The sequence below is a fragment of the Zeugodacus cucurbitae genome, chromosome 6 (assembly GCF_028554725.1).
Source record: "Zeugodacus cucurbitae isolate PBARC_wt_2022May chromosome 6, idZeuCucr1.2, whole genome shotgun sequence".
In the NCBI taxonomy this organism is placed as follows: domain Eukaryota; kingdom Metazoa; phylum Arthropoda; class Insecta; order Diptera; family Tephritidae; genus Zeugodacus; species Zeugodacus cucurbitae.
Genome location: NC_071671.1, coordinates 6,236,779 through 6,258,942, shown reverse-complemented (window position 1 = coordinate 6,258,942; position 22,164 = coordinate 6,236,779). Strand labels below are relative to the sequence as shown.

General features: G+C 31.3%; 2 protein-coding genes and 1 long non-coding RNA gene across 5 annotated transcripts in view; 1 reads left to right on the top strand and 2 right to left on the bottom strand.

Moving 5' to 3' along the window:
* LOC128922831 (uncharacterized) overlaps positions 1 to 10,670 on the top strand; it is a 79,533-nt gene extending 68,863 nt beyond the window's left edge. The window contains exons 3-4 of the long non-coding RNA XR_008472016.1: positions 9,960 to 10,102; positions 10,265 to 10,670. This is a non-coding gene — a long non-coding RNA (uncharacterized LOC128922831). The remainder of the gene's footprint in view (positions 1 to 9,959; positions 10,103 to 10,264) is intronic.
* The window catches only part of LOC128922828 (uncharacterized), a 334,204-nt gene extending 314,952 nt beyond the window's left edge, over positions 1 to 19,252 (bottom strand). The window contains exon 1 of the mRNA XM_054234853.1: positions 16,389 to 19,252. The gene's annotated coding sequence lies outside the window, so the exon portion shown is untranslated. The remainder of the gene's footprint in view (positions 1 to 16,388) is intronic.
* LOC105210365 (probable phospholipid-transporting ATPase IA) overlaps positions 15,493 to 22,164 on the bottom strand; it is a 111,105-nt gene continuing 104,433 nt past the window's right edge. For 2 of the 3 annotated variants that reach the window (XM_054234841.1, XM_054234842.1), the window contains one exon: positions 15,493 to 16,089. In XM_054234841.1, the coding sequence (XP_054090816.1) occupies positions 15,992 to 16,089 (98 nt within the window). In that variant the 3' untranslated portion in view covers positions 15,493 to 15,991. Of the gene's footprint in view, positions 16,090 to 19,260; positions 19,344 to 22,164 lie in introns of all 3 variants that reach the window. The other variant, XM_054234840.1, reaches the window with a different exon arrangement.

Here is a 22,164-nt window from a genome sequence, read left to right as displayed (position 1 = left end):
TTCGATCTTTTTGGTTGGTTAAAAATTGTCAGTTTGGCATTCAAAAAAGGACCATTTTTTACCTAAAAAAACGAAATTTTTTTCAGAACTACGCCATTTTGTCAATTTTTGATATTTTTCAAAAATCGTAGGTCATTGTATAGGAAATATATTTAACTTTAATAGCATTTTTGAATTTTTTTCTTTCAGTAACTCATTCGGCCGGTACCATGACAGCAGTTAGGGGACTTTTTTTTCGGCACCTCCGAAGACAGCACATAACTCCGTTATTTTTCAATATTTTAGTAAAGCTAAAATTTTGAAAGGTAGTTGAAAATATACCTAATTATGTGTAAAAAACTTCGAAACAATCAATCGAGTACTTTCTTAAATTGTCGATAAAACTAGGAATAACACCAAAAATCGAGTTGTATAAAACGAGACAATTTTATAATCTCGGATTATCAAGAGAGGAATCTTGTATGAAAAATCTCGTTTCTTAATAACAGATTATCGAGTTAAGCTCGTAAATGGAGATAATCTCGTTATATGTAAACATAGTATAAGGCTCAACCCACACCGGCTTAGTGAAGATGTCTTTTCTTGTCTGATAGAACAACTGCCCACAGCTTCATATGTGACAGCCCACACCGAACAAGTCGAGACAAACACGCATGCTTGATGTGGGTTAGAGCAAAATACGTTTTTTGTGTCTTATTAGTCAAAAACGTTTTTGACTAATCTGGTGTGTGTTAAGCCTAAGAGAGATCCTTTGATTGAGATTTACAGTAATCGTTTGCCGCGATGTATTATAATATATATCAAATATTATCCTTTTACTTCTAGCAAATAGATACGAGTCTAGTAAAACCAAAATATGAACTAAAGACTTCTAGTAGTATAATATTGATGGGTTCCTTAAAAACCTGCGTTTCTCAGTAAATTTCCTTCCAGTGAAACTCACACTATTGTTATTAATGACAATAAATATTGTTATTTTGTAAATTTAAAGCATTATTCGACCTATTTTATCAATGGCTTTATCTTTTGAAATCATAGCTATACGAAGTATCCTCTAACCAATTTCTGGTAGTTTTGTAAGACATTTTACTTGCAGCCTTACTAATTCTATTATTAACGAAAGTAAAAAACATATTAAAATATTTATTAATAGACGAAAAAATAACTGAATTCTTTGCTCTCTATTTTCTTGCTTGAATGACCTACTTCACAGTGTCATTAGCCTCTCAGTCTGTATAATATATCAACTAACTATTCAATCCATTCAACTGCAGGTGATAGATGTGGTTGGGTTTCCTGGTTACCTGATACAGTTATAAAAGTACTTTTTAGAATACTTTTTTCACCTATACATCGACCTCCGCCGACCAACAATCGCAGCACTTAACTATACTCGAAGTAATTACGAAAGTTTTCTTAGTGACAAACTAAAAGTATTCGCATACGCCTACATACCCAGAAACCAAAGTTAAGTTTTTGTTGTTTTTAGCGTAATTCGGTTCATTGTACTGTCTTGTAGCTTGTTGACTCGTGCCGCATTCCGCATGCCATGTCGTTAAATTCTTGGTATCAACTGGGTTACGCTAGTTATTTTTGACTTTTGCGAAAAATTTCGCACATTTCAATTAATTATTTAAAAGCACTTTCATTCATTGGCGCAATCACTAATTAAAAAGTTGCGTTCAGCAAGTGAGGGTGTACTCTTATATACACTTACAGATATATACATATGTATGTATGTATGTATATGCGTAGTTTAAGAGAGTAACGCGCGAATGCCGGTAGTGTTTGCCTTTATTTAAAGTCACTTCTATACACTTTTGATACAGTTTAAACCAGTACAAACAGAGTGGCAGTGCGACGACCGCATAGTTTCTTATCTAGTATTAACCAGCGTCTTAAGTTACTTCACGTTATAATTAAGATTGTTAAGCAAATAAACTTAATACACATGGTCAGTGACTTGCTATATGCAAAGTATATTTATGTATGCCTATATGAGGTGTGTTCAAAAAATAACGGGAATTTTGAAATTTATCAGAATTTATCAAAATTCAATTTATCGAGAAATATCAAAATTTCAAACTATTTGCAATCATTAAAATAACCTCAAAACGCTGTCGTTATACAAGCATACGAGAAATCGCTGAAAGCGCCAAAGAAAGGCTATCCCAAAAATCGAGTTTGAGAACTGTTTCGACGATTGGAACAAGCGCTGGCATAAGTGCATAGTATCCAATGTGAACTATTTTGAAGGCAATAACATTAATGTAGACAAATTAATCTTTTTTTGTCAAAAAAATTGAAAATTCCCGTTATTTTTTGAACACACCTCGTATTACATATTTACTACAAAGTGTCATTAACATCGTTGGAGGCTTCAACTTAAAGCACTTTGCATACACACTTTAATAAACACATATACATGTATATATCTATATATCTAGTTTAACATAACTTTAACTTGCATATAATCAAATTAATAGTTATTGAGTTCACACTTGGCATCCAAGCTATAAATAAATCTCAAATCTCCAGCAGACACAACACACACACATAAAGTCATAAAATAGTACCTACAAAGTCAGTGCGACCGAGTATACTTCTAAGTAACGTGAGTGCACAGCCCAGGAGACAAATTAAAATATTTGTATATATGTATGTGTGGATGCACAAAGTTGAAAGTCGGGCCACTGCCTTGGGTGTCAAACAATTTATTTTAAATCACGAAAAATATGAAATATGAAGCGTCTGCATAAATATTACCAAACACCTTTAAATGCTTTTTTGGGGGTCCAACCCACAAGTGCGTGGCGTAAAGTGGAGCGTTGCTGATGACTGCATACAAACATTTCTATATGTATGTACTATATAGTGTGCGGCGCTCCCCAATGATGCGCGCTAATGCCGCATCCTTAGCGTTGAAAGTGCGCTGCCGTTAATGTTACAGCTCATCTGCATGATTTTGAGTGTCTTCTTACTGGAGATGTTGATATCATGATGATTAAGATGATGATGTTGATAATGATGTTTGAGAAGATGTTGATGGTATTGTTGCTTATCATTTAGTAAATGTAGTGTTGTAGATGAAGAAATTTTAGAAATCTTGTTTGCGCTGCTGCCGACATCAACGACACTTGACAGTATTGCTGGAATAGATTATGACCCAGTAGAGTAAGTGGGGAGTGCAATATTATTTTTTTTTTTAGTTTTCTAAAATTAAATGGAAATCATATTATACAAAAATTTCTAAAATAAAATGGAAATCATATTATACAAAAATTCTGTTAATTTAATAGTATGAATTTTATGTACATAGATTTCAAATAGAATTCAATAGGTTAGTAAGTAACCAGTTTTTGATATTATTTAAAAAAAATATATATAAACATACAAAAAACTGTATTTTCGTAATAAAATATATGCCTTTTTGAATAATGAGATCTATAATATTTTTTATCAACTCAAAAACCACTAGTTACAAATACATTACTTTCAAACTAGTTCATTATGGACCAATCTAAATTTCTTTTTTATAATTCTCTGTTTTTATTCTGTTCTACTATTATTTCTGTTATGTCAAAGAATATCTTAAATATTTTATTTATCCTTGAAAATATGATTTATCGTTAAAATGTAACAGAGACAAATCAACCAAAGGCTCTATTGCTTTTCTGAGGAAAAGCCTGGAGTGTGTCAAATTGAATTAATTCCAAGAAAATTTCAGTTGAATAAAGCAAAAAAGTCAAAGTATATTTACGAATAAAGCATGTCAAGCGAATCGTATGGATGATTTCATATAACTAAGGATGAAGAGAGGGGAATTTAAATGTTAAAAATTGTATAATATTTATTATTAAATATGCAATACTCATTAGGTATTCTTATAAAAAATGTCACTAACAAAGTTTCAAAGTAAAAGTAAAAAAGTCAAACTTTTTCAAATTTTTTTTTCCAATCAATAGAGGTGTGTTCAAAAAATAACGGGAATTTTCGTTATTTTGGGAAAAAATATTTATTTATTCACATGAAATACAGTGGTTGTATATTAACATAATAAAAATAAAATACACTTTTGAACAATTTAAAATTTAAAAATTCCCGTTATTTTTTGAACACACCTCGTTTACCATAAAAACTAAGATTGAAATTGTGGGGCCATCCTATATCTCCATGGCAATATGCTAGGTATTCATTTAAGCAATACTAAGATTTTTTATATTCAATGGTAACAAAGTAGAGCTTTAGAAAAATATCCCAGAAAAATATTTTTATGGGTAAATATATATAAAAAAAGTAAGGAAAGGCTAAGTTGGGGTGCAAGCGAACATTTTATACTCTCGCAATTTATTGATATATTTTTATTAAGATAACACACAATTTGACACAATTTGAAAATACTAAAATTAGGTATATGAGAGCTAGGGGAAGTTATGACCCGATTTTAGCCATTTCTGGTACAGAGACACACTATTAGAAGAAAAATATTTCCTCTAAATTTAATTAAGATACCTGAGATATTTACCGAAATTTTCGGTGAAAAATTACCATTAGGCACAGAGTTCTTCATATTCGATTTTCGGGGCTTTGAAAAGTTATAGTCCGATATCAACAATTTTTTCACAAGTGATGCCACGGATCATATACAGTATTTGTGTAAAGTTTTATTTCTATCGCTATCTTCATTGGTTCCTTTTGTATATATTATAAAGTGAGGGAATAAGATGGAATTCAAAAATGAGTTATATGGGAAGTTGTCATGCTTGTGAACCGATTTCATTCATTTACCACATGTGTCATCAGAGTGTCAAGAAAATATTACTTACTTAATTTCATTTGAATCGGTCGAGTAGTTCCTGAGATATGGTTTTAGATCCATAAGTGGGCGATGCCACGCCCATTTTCCATTTTGTAAAAAAAAATCTGAGTGCAGCTTCCTTCTGCAATTTCTTCTGTAAAGTTAAGTGTTTCTGACGTTTTTCGTTAGTGAGTTAACCCACTTTTAGTAATTTGCAACCTTACCTTTGTATGGGAGGTGGGCGTGGTTATTATCCGATTTCAACTAATTTCATGGTGTGTGGTGGGGTACGTAAGAGCATCGACTGCAGAAAGTTTGATTTATATAGCGTCATTGGTTTGCGAGATCTATACAAAATAACCGATTTGGGGGCGGGGCCACGCCCACTTTACCAAAAAAATTACATCCAAATATGCCACTTCCTAGTGCGATTCTATGTTCCTAATTTTATTTTCATAACTTTATTAATGGCTTGGTTATGACACTTTATTTGTTTTCGGTTTTCGCCATTTTCTGGGCGTGGCAGTAGTCCGATTTTGCCCATTTTCGAAAGCAATCCTCTCACGGTCCCAAGGAATATTTGTGCCATCATCAAAATATCTAAATGTTTACTCAAGTTATCCGTTGCACGGACGGACGGACGGACAGACAGACATTCGGATTTTGACTCGTCTCGTTACCCTGATCATATTGATATATATTGCCTTATATATAACTCGTTTAGTTTTATGACTTGCAAACAACTGTTATGTAAACAAAACTATAATACTCTCTTAGCAACTTTTGTTGCGAGAGTATAAAAAAATATTTCAAGACTTGAAACTTAAGTTTTCTATGAAATAATCTGCTCAAATTAGTTTAAAGACAATGCCAAAACTACTTTTGAAAGTAAAAATAAACATCTCTTTTATCTAAGGGCTCAGAAAGCACTCTCTTAATGTCGCTCTGCAACTAGTTACACAACTGGTCTAAAATAAACTAACCAAAATTGAACAAATTATGAAAAATTTCGTCTTTGTCCAACCGAGCACCAACTCTCTCTCTATATATATACACACATACATATATATCTACATTATGCCGTACTAAGAGCATGCAAATTTGCATCAAAGCGCAACAGCGTCAACCATATTTTCTACACACCACACACCGGAACGAATCACATTAGACGAAGGCTGTTTGTTGCTGCTTCCGACACTGTCATTGCTACAAGTATTGCTCTTATTCTAAACACAACTGACGTGCAAGATGCTGCAACCACACGCACACAGACATATAAATATATATTAATGTGTGTGCGTTTGTGCTGGAAGATCAGCATCTGCTTAAACACACTTGCTGAGCAGCGGCACCGACAACGCTGTCACTTTGCACTACCAAATCACACATTTGCTGAAAAGTATGCAAGACGATGATCTGTGTATGTGTGTGTGTGCGAAGTTCTGTGTATACTCTACATACACACGCATAGAAGTCTTCCATTTAGCATTCTCCCTGCAGTTGAATCTTGTTGTTGATGCCTCTGTTGGCGTTTATGTCGCTTTTGCGTGCAATAAGTGTATCTGTTGCTGTTACTCCACCCATACCCAAACACAAACACACATGTATATATGTACATATTTATATTATTATTGTTTTTATTGTAATGTTGTTTGGATTTGGTAGCAGCGGCACACATGCTGTGATTTGATTTTTCACTTTTATGCTTATTTTTTATTTCTTATTAGAATTGATGTGTGTGTGTGTGTTTAAATGCTTGCAAGATTTGCTTTACCCCACTGTGTGAGTTCATCATCGTTTGAAGTTGTCTGCTTGACTCTCAATTTATTTACTTTTTTATTATAACAGAAGCTGTCACACACGCAGTTGTTTAAATTTAGTGCATATTTTGATTAAGCTATCAAATATATTTACAGTTAATACGGTAAATAAGCTAATATGCGACAGCCTAACTCTGAAATTAAAGGAGAGTTAAATTATAACTGTTACCAAACCGAATAAGACAGAGAAACGTAAGATGAGTGGTTGGTTAGAAGAGTTAACAAGGCAGCTATGCAGTTTCAAAGCGTTCGCTAGATGCATTACTTTTATGGTACAAATTGCTTCAAGGATATAGATTTTATTTCACCCAACGAAAAGTATAAAATATTGGACTTAGTAATTTTTGATTTTTTTATCGGCGTTCGAGGTTTTCTAGCACGTATTTTAAAAAATCTTATAGAAAAATCATAAATAAAAACAGAAATGGTGTAGGGTACACATTTGACGTTCCATCAGTGTCTTTAGACATTTCAACGTCATTAGCGATAGAAAGGAGAGATACTCTCTGGAGCCAACCTATCTTTTTTTACTAATTAACTATATTTATTATTTTCTAAATGTAGCAGTCTAAATAAAGTAAAATATTTTATAGCTCTGCAGTAAAGAAACTCTAATTAAGGGGTTACATGGGTTTTGTCGGATAAACAAGGACTATTTTCAATAAATTTTTTCTATGTAAAAAATTATATATTTCATTCAAACTTTTTTCTATCATAGATACATATTTAAAGAAAAATTTCGGAAATTTTCAATAAAAAAAGTATAACTCCTCCATTGTGACGTCATTTCCGGTGACCCCTTCGAAAAAAGGTGCGTCTGCGTTGTCAGCATAACCCCTGACAGGATCATCCAAAATGAAAAAACAAAAATAAGTGTTTTAGATTAAATCATAAACTCGTGCTTGAAGGAAAGAAAGAAAAAAATTTAAAATTGGAACTTTTGGCAGACATTTTTCCAAAAATATAAAAAATTCAGTCAAATTTCCTTGACATTTTTTTTTTTTTTGAAATAGTTGTAATTAAAAAAAGAAATAATCCTTCGTTCAAGCATAAGTAAATTGTATCTTAAACATCTTAAAATCGGTTGAGTAGTTTTCGAGAACATTTAACAACCGACTTTGAAAACACGGTTCCGCGATTTTCTCGGAAAGTTTTGAGTAACTATAATACCTGACTTGGAGTGCACTCCTTCCATTATTCTTCAGATGTTGTAGAAATTAATAAGCAAAAAATAAAAAAAAATTTAACCCACGGAACCCACCCTTTAAAGCACATTAATATATATTTATTCGTAATGCCTCACAATATACATATATAAACACGGTAGAAATCTCTGCTACAGTATTTTACAAATTTTCCGCCAGATGGCAGTCATACAAATATCAAAGACATACACCTAAAATTCAACAATTTTCATGCATTTTACATGAATTTTAACGGAATTTTTTGTTAGACAAGCTTCAAATAGTGACTAATTAAACTACGTGTTCAGAGACTGGAAATATGACAATTGTTTCAATTTTTTTTAATATACACAGTCCTATATTTCATTTAAATAAATCGGCCTATCAAAGATACATATTTAAACACTATTTTATGAAATTTTTATTTACAAATTCCGAAAACTCAGCCCTTGGTGCCTCATCTTCCTTGACTTCTCAAAAATTAAGAACTCTTGCCGTGGACAGCATAACTCTTTATTGGTTGATATAAAATCAACAAACCAAACATTTTTGGATAGTACATGGATGCATCTCGTTATTGAACGAAGGGAAGAGAAATTAAAATTTTAATATTAATATTAATTTATTACAGATGGAAGCTGCACTCAGATTTTTTTTACAAAATGGAAAATGGGTGTGGCTTCGCACACTAATGGGTCAAAAACCATATCTCAGGAACTACTCGACCGATTTCAATGAAACTTGGTTTGTAATAGTTCCCTTACATCCCAATGATATGTTGTGAAAATAGGCCAAATCGCTTCACAACCACGCCTACTTCCTATATACCAGAACTTTGAAGACAATCTGAATCGTTTACTTTACAATATATAAAGTAAGCACTAGTGAAGATATCGGTGTGCAAAACTTTGCACAAATGCTGTATTTATAGTGTGGCAGCCCATTTCTAAAAATCACCGAAATCGGACCATAGGTTGTCAAGGCCTCATATATCGAACATGAGGACCTCGATGCTTCTAACCTAATATTATGGTTTCCAACTTTCAATGGACTTTATACAATATATATGACGAAAATGTGGGTCAAATTGTGTATTATATAATACTAATAAAGTTAAATAAATAAATTGCGAGCGTATAAAATGTTCGGTTACACCTTGTTTTTTTTCCTTACTTGTTTTTTTTTTGTTTTTTTTTTTTTGCTTATTAATTTCTACAAGATTTCAAGAACATTATGTTAAATTTACAAGTCGATCCGAATAATAGTTTCGGAGATACAGCCTTTGGGAGGTGTGCGCTCCAAGTCGGGTATTATTGTTATTCAAAACTTTAATCGCGATTTTCTCGGAACCGTGTTTTCAAAGTCGGTTTTCGAATGTTCTCGAAAACAACTCAACCGATCTTGATGAAATTTTGTGTTTTCAAAATCGGTTGTCAAATGTCCTCGAAAACTACTCAACCGATCTTGATGAAATTTTGCACAAATGTTTAAAATACTATTTACTTATGCTTGAACGAAGGATTTTTTCTTTTTTCAATTACAACTATTAAAAAAAATGTCAAGCAAATTTGATTAATTATAACTAATTTTTTAGGAAAGTGTCTGCTAAAATTCCAATTTACTTTTTTGGTCTTTCCTTCGTTCAAGCACGAGTTATGGTCTTACCTAAAACACTTGTTTTTTTTTTCTTTTTTAATTTTTGATGATCCTGTCAGCAGTTATGTTGACAACGGGGACGCACCTTTTTTCCGACGGGTCGCCAGAAATGACGTCACAATATAGGAGTTTTAATATTTTTTTTTTTTTGAAAATTTCAGAAATTTTTCTTTAAATATGTATCTATAAGACAGAAAAAAGTTTGAATTGAATAAATAATTTTTTACATAGAAAACAGAATATTGAAAATAGACCTTTTTACCCGGCAAAACCCATGTTACCCCTTAATGAAAGTTTGTATATAATGGTTGTCCAAATTGGCGAACTCAGCAGCATTTTCATAAAATAAATTGAAAAAAAAAAAATTTTTTAAAATTCAGAAAAACAATTTTTTCTATGACGGCTTTAAAGGTCACTTATTATATTTAATATTATGCTATAAAAGCGAATTTTGAAAAATATTTACGATCTGTTTTATAAATTTTCCTTTACTTTTTATAGATTATTTCTACAGCCCTAATGTCTATAAATTTCATATGCAATTAACATTTTGTGGACAAATTTAATGACGGAAAAATTTGATTAATATACAACATAGAACTGTGGTGATCCAAAAGTAGCGCCTGCGCAAATGCTTCTACTGTGTGAGTTACTTGCTTTTAAATAATTTTTTTAATTTTAATTTCATGTTTCAATGATGCAATTTTTGAAAAAAAAAAATATTTCAAAACTCAACAAAAATAATATTGTATAAATTAATATAAAAATTTAATTTCAAAATTTTTTGATATTTCAATTTTATACAGTCAAACTCCACTTTTTATGCAGGAGTGTAGCGCAGACGATGGTTGCCTTGGTGGAATTCCTGAAATTGCCTACATATTTTAATTTAAATTTATATTAATAATTAAGATACCAACTTACATTAGTTACAACTGACAAGTATATTAAAGCATTACTTACCGCCACAAAAACAAATAATGAATAAAACACTTTCCCATTTATGATACATATAAAGTTATACTTTATTTTTGAATAGAAATCCATTTGAATATTTTATTTCTATTATGCACGTTTGTATTTATGTATGTAAGAATGTTAGTATCAATGTAAACACACCACAAAAATTATTTCCATGAAATTTTGTTTAACCTTTTACCAATGAAATGTGCAGGTCCTTCCTTACTTTCATATATACAATATTACGAGTATTATATAACAACAATAAAGTGACACTTCAAGATACTTGGTTAATATTACTAAATTAATTTATATACTTTAATGTGCCATTAGGAAAATGATAGTCAAGTTACAGGACGTTTAGTGAAGGTCACACGAAGTATATATGTATGTATGTGTAATAGCTCATATTTAGTTCAAAGAAAATTATAATTTTGATGTGTAAAATATATAAAAGCGCACAACATTGATATTAATGGAGCGACCAATACAGATATACTTTGGTGCGTAATTAAAATAAAGATCTGCTTCTGCAGTTATTTACAGTTAGTTGTTCTCACATCTAGATTTAAGAATTAATATCGAAATTTAGTTTTAATAGTTAATACTTTTTGTCTCTCAACTCCAATGTAAATTTTTAGTACGTCATATTTCATTTAATATAATATTATTTTCAAGTAAAGTGCCAATGTATCTAAAGTAGTGTAAATGTTCCAAATATTCATGTATAATGTTATATGTTAGTCAAGTATAATGAATATGTATTTATAAGTTAGCCTATGAACTATTATAAAATATTTATTTAATTTCAGCGATTTGCCGTTTAAGCTGCACACAATTAATTATAAGGTACCAATGTGTTGTTTTTCTTTAGTACTAATAGTATTAGTATTACTAAGCACAAATATATATCTATATAAATGTAAATATGTATAAGAGCATATAAATAAATAAATGAATATAAAACATTAAACGAATTACAAAATTCTTTCATAACCGATTTGAACGGCAGATTAAAGAAAAAAGCTATAATAGTTACAAATTTCTTATCCACTTTCTTTAACTCCCCACGATAGCTAGGTCAAAAATTTTAATGCAGGATTATAGCGCGAGTAACGGACTAGACTATGGACTCATCAAAAAGATATTTTCACTTTCGCTTGTCTAAAAAATTCAAAGAAATCTACAAGAAAACGTCGATTTACACACAAAAGTTTAGTTTATGAGACCCCGGGAAGGACTGGGTCCAAACCTTTTATGCAAAAATGTAGCCCAAGCGATTCCACTGGCCATTATGTTTACATAACAGCAATACCGCAAGCGGTTTTCGAGATATTTCGAAAAAACATTTCCGCAGCCACCTACTGGGCACTTCTGGGTGCCTGGTAGAATTCCTGAAATTGCCTACATTTTTTCATTTTTCTAAGCAACCGGAAGATTGTGGGTGAAATGTTTGATGCCAAATTGTTGCCTAGCTCAAGGGGCATCTTCCGGTAAATTCAAATTTTGAATATCCATTTCCGCTCTGGGTGTAAATGTGGGTAAATGGAAATATAAGCGGAAGTACCAACTAAAATAGATTTTTCTTTAGTTCCAGATACAGTTGGATAAAAAATTTTAATGCAGGATTATAGCGCGAGTGACGGACTAGGCAATGGACATATCAAAAATACATTTTCACTTTCGCTTGTCTAAAAAATTCAAAGAAATATACAAGAAAACGTCGATTTACACACAAAAGTTAAGTTTATGAGACCCCTGGAAGGACTAGGTCCAAAATTTTTATGCAGGAATGTAGCCCAAGCGATTCCACTGGCTATGATGTTTACATAACAGTAATACCACAAGCGGTTTTCGAGATATTTCGAAAAAACATTTTCGCAGCCACCTACTGGGCACTTCTGGGTGCCTGGTAGAATTCCTGAAATTGGCTACATATTTTCATTTTTCTAAGCGACCGGATGAGCGTGGGTGAGATGTTTTGATGCCAAATTGTTGCCTAGCTCAAGGGGCATCTTCCGGTAAATTCAAATTTTGAATATCCATTTCCGCTCTGGGTGAAAATATAGGTTAATGGAAAAATAAGCGGAAGTGCTAACTAAAAATTAAGTTTTTTGAGTTCCAAATACAGTTGGATAAAAAATTTTTGTGCAGGATTATAGCGCGAGTGACGGACTAGCCAATGGACATATCAAAAATATATTTTCACTTTCGCTTGTCTAAAAAATTCAAAGAAATCTACAAGAAAACGTCGATTTACACACAAAAGTTTAGTTTATGAGACCCCGGGAAGGACTGGGTCCAAACCTTTTATGCAAAAATGTAGCCCAAGCGATTTCACTGGCTATGATGTTTACATAACAGTAATACCGCAAGCGGTTTTCGAGATATTTCGAAAAAACAATTTCGCAGCCACCTACTGGGCACTTCTGGGTGCCTGGTAGAATTCCTGAAATTGCCCACAAATTTTCATTTTTCTGAGCGACCGGATGAGCGTGGGTGAAATGTTTTGATGCCAAATTGTTGCCTAGCTCAAGGGGCATCTTCCGGTAAATTCAAATTTTGAATATCCATTTCCGCTCTGGGTGAAAATATGGATTAATGGCAAAGTAAGCGGAAGTGCCAATAAAAAATTAAGTTTTTAGGGTTCCAGATACAGTTGGATAAACAATTTTAATGCAGGATTATAGCGCGAGTGACGGACTAGCCAATGGACATATCAAAAATATATTTTCACTTTCGCTTGTCTAAAAAATTCAAAGAAATCTATAAGAAAACGTCGATTTACACACAAAAGTTTAGTTTATGAGACCCCGGGAAGGACCAGGTCCGAACCTTTTATGCAGGAATGTAGGCCAAGCGATTCCACTGGCTGTGATGTTTACATAACAGTAATACCGCAAGCGGTTTTCGAGATATTTCGAAAAAACAATTTCGCAGCCACCTACTGGGCACTTCTGGGTGCCTGGTAGAATTCCTGAAATTGGCTACATTTTTTCATTTTTCTAAGCAACCGGAAGATTGTGGGTGAAATGTTTTGATGCCAAATTGTTGCCTAGCTCAAGGGGCATCTTCCGGTAAATTCAAATTTTGAATATCCATTTCCGCTCTGGGTGTAAATGTGGGTTAATGGAAATATAAGCGGAAGTCCCAACTAAAAATTAAGTTTTTTGAGTTCCAGATACAGTTGGATAAAAAATTTTAATGCAGGATTATAGCGCGAGTGACGGACTAGCCAATGGACATATCAAAAATATATTTTCACTTTCGCTTGTCTAAAAAATTCAGAAAATCTACAAGAAAACGTCGATTTACACACAAAAGTTTAGTTTATGAGACTCCGGGAAGGACCGGGTCCAATCTTTTTATGCAGAAATGTAGGCCAGGCGATTCCACTGGCTATGAAATTTACAGAACAGTAATACCGCAAGCGGTTTTCGAGATATTTTGAAAAAACCTTTTCGCAGCCACCTACTGGGCACTTCTGGGTGCCTGGTAGAATTCCTGAAATTGGCTACATATTTTCATTTTTCTGAGCGACCGGATGAGCGTGGGTGAAATGTTTTGATTCCAAATTGTTGCCTAGCTCAAGGGGCATCTTTCGGTAAATTCAAATTTTGAATATCCATTTCCGCTCTGGGTGTAAATGTGGGTTAATGGAAATATAAGCGGAAGTCCCAACTAAAAATTAAGTTTTTTGAGTTCCAGATACAGTTGGATAAAAAATTTTAATGCAGGATTATAGCGCGAGTGACGGACTAGCCAATGGACATATCAAAAATATATTTTCACTTTCGCTTGTCTAAAAAATTCAGAAAATCTACAAGAAAACGTCGATTTACACACAAAAGTTTAGTTTATGAGACCCCGGGAAGGACCGGGTCCAAAGTTTTTATGCAGAAATGTAGGCCAGGCGATTCCACTGGCTATGAAATTTACAGAACAGTAATACCGCAAGCGGTTTTCGAGATATTTCGAAAAAACATTTTCGCAGCCACCTACTGGGCACTTCTGGGTGCCTGGTAGAATTCCTGAAATTGGCTACATATTTTCATTTTTCTGAGCGACCGGATGAGCGTGGGTGAAATGTTTTGATGCCAAATTGTTGCCTAGCTCAAGGGGCATCTTTCGGTAAATTCAAATTTTGAATATCCATTTCCGCTCTGGGTGTATATGTGGGTAAATGGAAATATAAGCGGAAGTACCAACTAAAAATTAAGTTTTTTGAGTTCCAGATACAGTTGGATAAAAAATTTTAATGCAGGATTATAGCGCGAGTGACGGACTAGCCTATGGACCTATCAAAAATATATTCTCACTTTCGCTTGTCTAAGAAATGCAAAGAAATCTACAAGAAAACGACGATTTACACACAAAAGCTCGATTTTTGAAACCCCGGGAAGGACCAGGTCCACAATTTTAATGCAGAAATCTAGTCCAAGCGATTCCACTGGCTATGAAATTTACATAACCAACCAAAGTACCAGAAACTGCTGGATAAATTGCTCAAGCGATGGATCATACTATGAATTAGTCAAAAAGTGTTTGTAAAAAAAATTGTTAAATAATTTACATTACACAATTCTCGATAAAAAAATTTGGCTAATTTTGCTTTAAAAACGATTTTATAAGTATAATGACCTTTTATAAGTTCGAGTTGAAAAAAAATTAAACTTTTTAACATCTATGAAAAAATTGAGATGTAATTATTTTTTTTGTTTTGTTTGTTATATTGTTTATGTATTATTTTTGTTTTATAATGTATAGAATTTGCTATTATTTTCCACCTTTTATCCACAATTCAGTTATGTTACAAATTCAATTTTTTTTGACTATTAATTTATTTTATACAATATGTCTTAAATAGTTTGTGTTTTAACACAATTTTTTTATTCAATATTTTACACGAAGATTTATTATACACAAATTAAGAAAAATAATTCGCACTAGTTAATGGTTAAGGTTAATATTTAAAGTCGTATGTCAGTTATAAGTTTAGTAATGCACACAATAGTTATTATAAACATAATGCCACTTTAAATTTTGTTGCCCCAATTGGCTATTTCACTGGATAATGTTTACACTTTTCACTTGATCTATTAAGGATCTCCACTTTTTTCTTATTTTCCTCTTTGGCTTAGACTAATATAAATAGATTAAAGTTTTTTCTTATTATCCTAGATTTAAACTTAGTAGACTAAAAATGTGTGATTTTGTTAAGCTTTTTGTTGTCAACAAAATGTTATTTTTTCACAGTTAGTTTGCTATAATATTTCGCCATAATTTCCACTTTAATACGTTTATATTCTGACTGGTGTGGGTCCACATAGAAAAGTTTTGACAGTTTCCTTAGCTCTCAAATAGACGCTGCTTGATTTTTTTACCATAATTTCGGAGCCCTATAAATGTTCTTGGATTCGTTCTCTCATATGTGATCACAATCCTGTGCATATTTATTTCCAACGAACCAACCTTACACCACAATTTTTCATCCTGCTTCAGTTTTGCTCCACATCAACGTTGATTTTCCACTCCATAACCCTACGCCATTTAATTTTTTGAGTTTCATGCGCTTAGTTGCCCTCCGGTTTCGGCAAATTCGTGTCGTACGCGCGTATAACGACTGATTGTGGCACTGCACCACCTTCCTCTTGTGAGAATGCGTAGCCGTCTATATGAGAAGGTGTAAAAAAAAAAATTATATCAATATTGTTGGCATAAAAGGTTGGAAGTTCGAAAAAGATTCCAAAGAAGTTTTAAATTTAAAATTCTTCCAAGTAATAGAAATTTTAAAGCTTTCAACTAAATCATGTTAATATCGCACTTTCGTAATAAAAACGGATCTCAGAACACATTTCACAGGATTTCTAGTATATAGATATCTCTGTGACCCTCATTATATCACAATATTTTACTTTTTTTACATTCTAACTTCATTAATTATTCATTTCTAACCAAATAACGATATATTCGTAAACTAACTCTCACTTTGTGAAAGCTTCTTTGCTAAATAAAAGCTTCTTCGTATATATTTTGCTTATATGCCCTCAATTATGGCCGAAAAATATCTTTCAGATAGTTTCCTCGTAATGATAAACCTTATTCGCATTCCTAACGGTTGGCTGTAAAGCTTTCATTTATTTTAAGTGCAAAGCTTTCAATGAATTTAAATTTATTTGGTTGCACACTTTCAATTTTCTCAAAATTTCCACTTCTTATATATTTAAATAGAGTAAAGCTTTCATACTACTTTTATTGAGCTTTTAGTTATAGTATTATTTTCACTTTGTTTTTGTAAAAGAGTAAAAACTAAAATTTCTTTGGAATCAACACTATAAATATAATAAAATGTATAATCCAATATTTTTGTGACTTGAGTTGTGCCTTCGATGAGTGTGAATGATTGATGTTGATTGTAAGTTTAATTAAAATTAAACTCTGTGTTTACAATAAATGTGTAATTATTGAATGTATTATTAGTATATATGTATGTCAGCATATTATACAGTTTGTGTTAAATGTTACTGTTCAAGGTACAAAGTTCATTTTAATCTAATAAAAATTTCGCAGGGATTGGTTTTTATTAAAATTATTGTATTACTCACATCACAACCAAAGTACTATTTCTATTCCCTACCCAGTTTCTATATTTGGAGGCATATACTTACAAATCTAATTGGTTCTTTATTGTGCAATAATCTTTAGAATTACAAATTAAAAATATGAAAGCTCAGTTTTTTGAAAACACTTCACTGTTCAAACGAGTGAAAGCTTACAGACATTGACCTTACCATAAAGCTTACAGCGAGCATGAAATCAAAATATTTTGAGAAAACTTTTTAATGTTAATGTGGTAAAAACCGAGAAATATTGCATAAAAATTCGGCGCTTTCCAAAAAGCTTACAGCGAACATGATAGCTTAATATTTTGAGAACACTTCTCAAAACAAGTGAAAGCTTTACTCAACCAAAGTTGACAGAAGTCATATTGAAAATAATATAGTAAACCATAGAAAAAGCTTTCTTCGTCATCAACAAATTAATTTCACACGTGAATTGGCCCCATGTTGAAATTAGTAAATGCATAATTAATAGGAAAACAACACCGATTTTATTGCACAGCTGTACAAAATTAAAGGCTAGTTGAAAGGTCATGGCAAAAAGTCATTAATGATAGTTGGGAGCCGAGCGATATCACTGCGCTTTACGAACTAATGACCAACATTATTAAATTAAAAGCATATATATTTATATTTATATATATGCAGTTGAACTTCCCTAACTCGAATCACCATAAACCACAAAAAAAAACTTCGAGTTAGAGAGACTTCCGAGCTAAGGAAGGTAATTTGTATGAAATAGAAGTACTATTTCAATTCAAAAGTTCGTCGGTTCATGCGATTGTCGACTTATGAAGAACTTCGAGTTAAAGAAGTTCGAGTTATGGAAGTTCAACTGTAGTTATACAAAACTAAATTATTCCATAAAGTCATTATTGAGCTATCAATCTTCGAACAACATACGAAACCCTTTACGATAAAATCTATTGAGGCACCTGGAGTCGACAATGAAGTTTCATAACAAATAGTTTACCCAGAAAACATAATTTTGAAGTTTAGAAAAGTATTTCTTATCTATAATATAATCATTTAAAAAGTTTGTTTTCATAAACTTGAAGCTTGGGTACAGCTCTTGGGTATTTTCGATTTCTGACTTCTAAACTGTTGAAAGTGAGGAGAACATATTTTTCTGCTTATCTGTTCTTCTTAAAAGAATAGTGGATGAGAATTTTTTTGTGAATAAGTGGAAAAAATCCATGAAGTTTTCTTATCTAATAAGAGATCTCTAAATAGTGGACTCAGTCTAGACTTTTACTCAGTATTTTAAAAACAAAATTTTACACTTAATGTTGAAAGCCAAGAAGCTATATAATAAAGTAAGACGGCTGTTAAAAATGAAAAGTGTGTAACGAAAATTAAAAAAAAAAATATTCAATTTTTATCGCATGAGATTTTTTAAATCTCTCAGACATAATTCAGTCTATCGCATGCGATAAATAAATAAATCTAAAAAGTTTTCTTCGAAAATGAATTTTAGGTAATTTTTAATATTTATATAAAAAATATAAAAAATCGAAAAATTCTCGAAATTAATACTTTCAACTCTCAGTGATAATACAAATTTCATTCGTGAGCAATTAACTCAATTAATTCTCAACCGAGTACTTGGGTAGTAATTTACAAGGTTTAGTTGGACTTTTATCTCACATATCTTGATTTTTTCGAATCCAATCAACATCTTTTAACAGTAGCAAGTAAGAGAGTAGATATTTCTTCAGGTTCTCATAATTTTGCTTACTGGGTATACACAGCAAATAATTTGATTGCAGTAAAATTTGTAGAATCACCCTGACTTGGTCCAACACTTTAATTGAATGAGCATTTATTGCATTTTTTACTGAATTTTTCCATTTCATTTGTTGTTGTTGTACTGTTTTTGCTAAGCATATTATATTAAATATTGCTTTAACTTGCACTGTCTACACTATTATTGCAAATTGTTTATTATTTGTGCGTTGGCTATATTATCTTTATAGCTCGTGAGCGGCAAGTTGGTTGCTGCGTCACTGTGATTAAAGGTATATTCCTACAACTGACATCGGTAGCTAGCTACCTACATGCTAGAACTGAAAACAGTTATAAGCTATGTTGTGTCTGTCGTAAAACATGAAGACAAACACACCACTACAAGGGAAATCCATTTCAGCGACACTATCTTATATTATATACCACAGAAATATTGTTACTTTTTGTTTAAGAGGTTTCAGTGAATTTGTACTCACGCGACAGCTCTAGTTCCGTTTCGACTCTCGTATTGGCACGACGCGTAAAAACGCTACGTAGCAGCCTCGCTGTTTCACTGAGTCTGTTTCGGTTTTTTGGATTTTTGATTTTTGTTTTTTTTTTTGAGTTACCGTTATTTTTGGATATTTTTTTTTAACAAATCATCGTTGTGTGTAATCAAGCGAGCGTTTGATTGTTGTTGTTTATATGTGGGGAAAAAAGTAAATAAATCGACGATGACAAGAGTTGTAAGGATTATTAGTAAGAGCGGAGTTGTTTTTTTTTTATTTTCTCTACTAATTTTGTTTGATTTTTGTTAATTTTCAAAAACGCGCCAATTTAATTTTGAATTGTCAGTAGCAGAGGGTAAGGAGTTGTTAAATAAAAAATACTGTTTTGAAGTGTCTACGCAAAGGAATAAAATGTTTACGATTTTAAAAGGTTTTTCTAACTAATGTTCTAATACATACAGCATGGCATACAACAAATATACTTATGGAGATATATGACTAAAAATTTTTATTGTGAGCTGGCAGATTTTATATATGTAAATATGAAACGAGCAGTTCAATTTTGTTATTATATGAAAACATTTTTTTATTATTTTAAATTTTTTTTTTAATAAATAATTTAAATTTTAAATTTATTTTTTTAAATAAATATTTTAAATTTTTTAATTTTTTTGTATTTTATTTTTTTAATAATAATTATTTTTTTTTTATATTTTGTATAAAAAAATATTTGTTTTTATATATATTATACACATTTTTAGTAATTTCGATTTTTTTTTATTTAATTCAATTAATTTTTTTTTTTTTCAATTTAATTATTTTTTTTTTTTAAATCATATAGTTGTGAACTTGTGACAAAACAACTAGTTTAACTTTAAAAAATGTTCATTAAAATTATAAGGAAATTACATTGAAATCGAAATTTTATAGAAAAGTTAAACACATTTCTCACTTATCAGGGATTTAACTACAAAATAATATATTAATTAAAAATTGATAAATATAAAATATTAAAAAATATTTTCTCTGACAGCTTGAGAGCGTAAAAATATTAAGTAGAGTTAGGTCGTTCTGTCAATTTCCACAGATAGATAAAAAATGCATATATATAAATATGATTACTATAATCCAATGCTATTTTTTGACAATTTTACTATAATAAAAAATATATATATAAAAATCCACCACTTGATTAAACATAATTTAAAACTCACATAAAAAATGCGACAGTCGAAACAATAAGTACATGGTACACAGATCGCCAATTATTTATGTATGTATGTAAATATATTATAAATATTATTTCTAAATTAGCTATGCATGCAATTAATTTTTTTTTATATATAATTTTTATTTGATTAAATTTATTCATGCAATTCTTGTGAAATTCACAACCAAGGTAGAATGCTGAAGTTTTGCTGTTAATTGTTATTAGTTTTATGAAATTGTTAAATGAATTAAATTATGGGTTGGGTTATAAGTGCAACTTATAGATTTCGAAGGCGTTAAAGAAGAAAAAATTATTAGACTCACATCCAGAATTTAAAAAAAAATAGTTTACTTTATTTATTGGATTTAGTTTTATAAACATAATTTATGCAGACATCATTGAGATCACAAACAGTCAAACTACTGATATATTTCACCATAACTAAGTAGATATTTCCTAATAGCGTTTATAGACAGCCCAATTAATTGAACAATCAACATTTTTATTGAGAAACCATTTTTTTGCCCTTTACACTGCCGGCTACTCGATAACCGATCAGCTGTTATACATATTTGTTTTTGCTTTTCATAAGAAGTTGGTTAGTTTCATCAGCTGATTGATATTTGTAGCAGCGACATCTACCGCAGCTTTTCTTATCAAAAAATTCACCCAGTCGGCAGAGGCCGGTTAATTGATCAATTAGCTCCTGTGTAAAAAGGCTGGGTAAAAGGCCTTTTCGAACAGCCAAACTAATTTAATACATTAGGATTATAATTGAGAAACCAGTTTTTGCCTTTCGCACAGCCTGTACTCGATTAACGATTTACAGAGTAGAGTAGTAAAATAAGATATTTCTTTTGTATAGTAAATCGTTTTTTCAAATCTGTTGTCGAAAATACTTGTCATCAAACGTAGTGAAAAAATTCTTAATATCCATGTGTCACAAACAAATTTACGATCAGTCATAAGTAATAGAGTATGTGGCCTTTAATTTTTCACAACATTTTGTCACGAATTCCAATGAAAAGTTATTAACTTTAGTTCAAATAGTATAGTAGTAAAATTGAGTCACGACTCTGGCTCACGATTACAATATATTGATTATTATAGACTCATATTTACAAACACTTCAATTCTAGCATTCAAATACGATAGCAAATGGACTATATACTCTATTGAGAAAATTCTCGAGTATTCACTGATAATAGAAAGCCACATAATTAAAGCTTTGACACGAACGCTATGTTTTCAAAGCATGAGTAGTGATTAATGAGTAAAATTGTCGAAGCTTACCTAAAAATGTACGACACTACTCTATAATAAAGTCAAACTCGATAATAAAGCCTAACTAAACCGAAAGGATATGATTTTCTTCAAATGAAATCATTCCTCGAAATTTTTCGGGTTATTTTTTCTGTCACTGAATAACAAAAAAAAATTTCGCGAAATTTTTCGCATTATTTTTTTGCCATTCCAAACACAATAGCAAAAAATTTTAGGTTTTTTTTCAAATTTCACCCAAAAATTGATCGTGAAATGGTTTAAATATACGAATAAAGTGCTGATGGACTCAAAATGTATTTCTTTTATAAATTTGATTAGGGTTTTCAAGGATTCTCAGATGATTTGAAGGATCTTTATAACACGTAACATTCCCGATTCAACTTTTTGTAGTATAATAT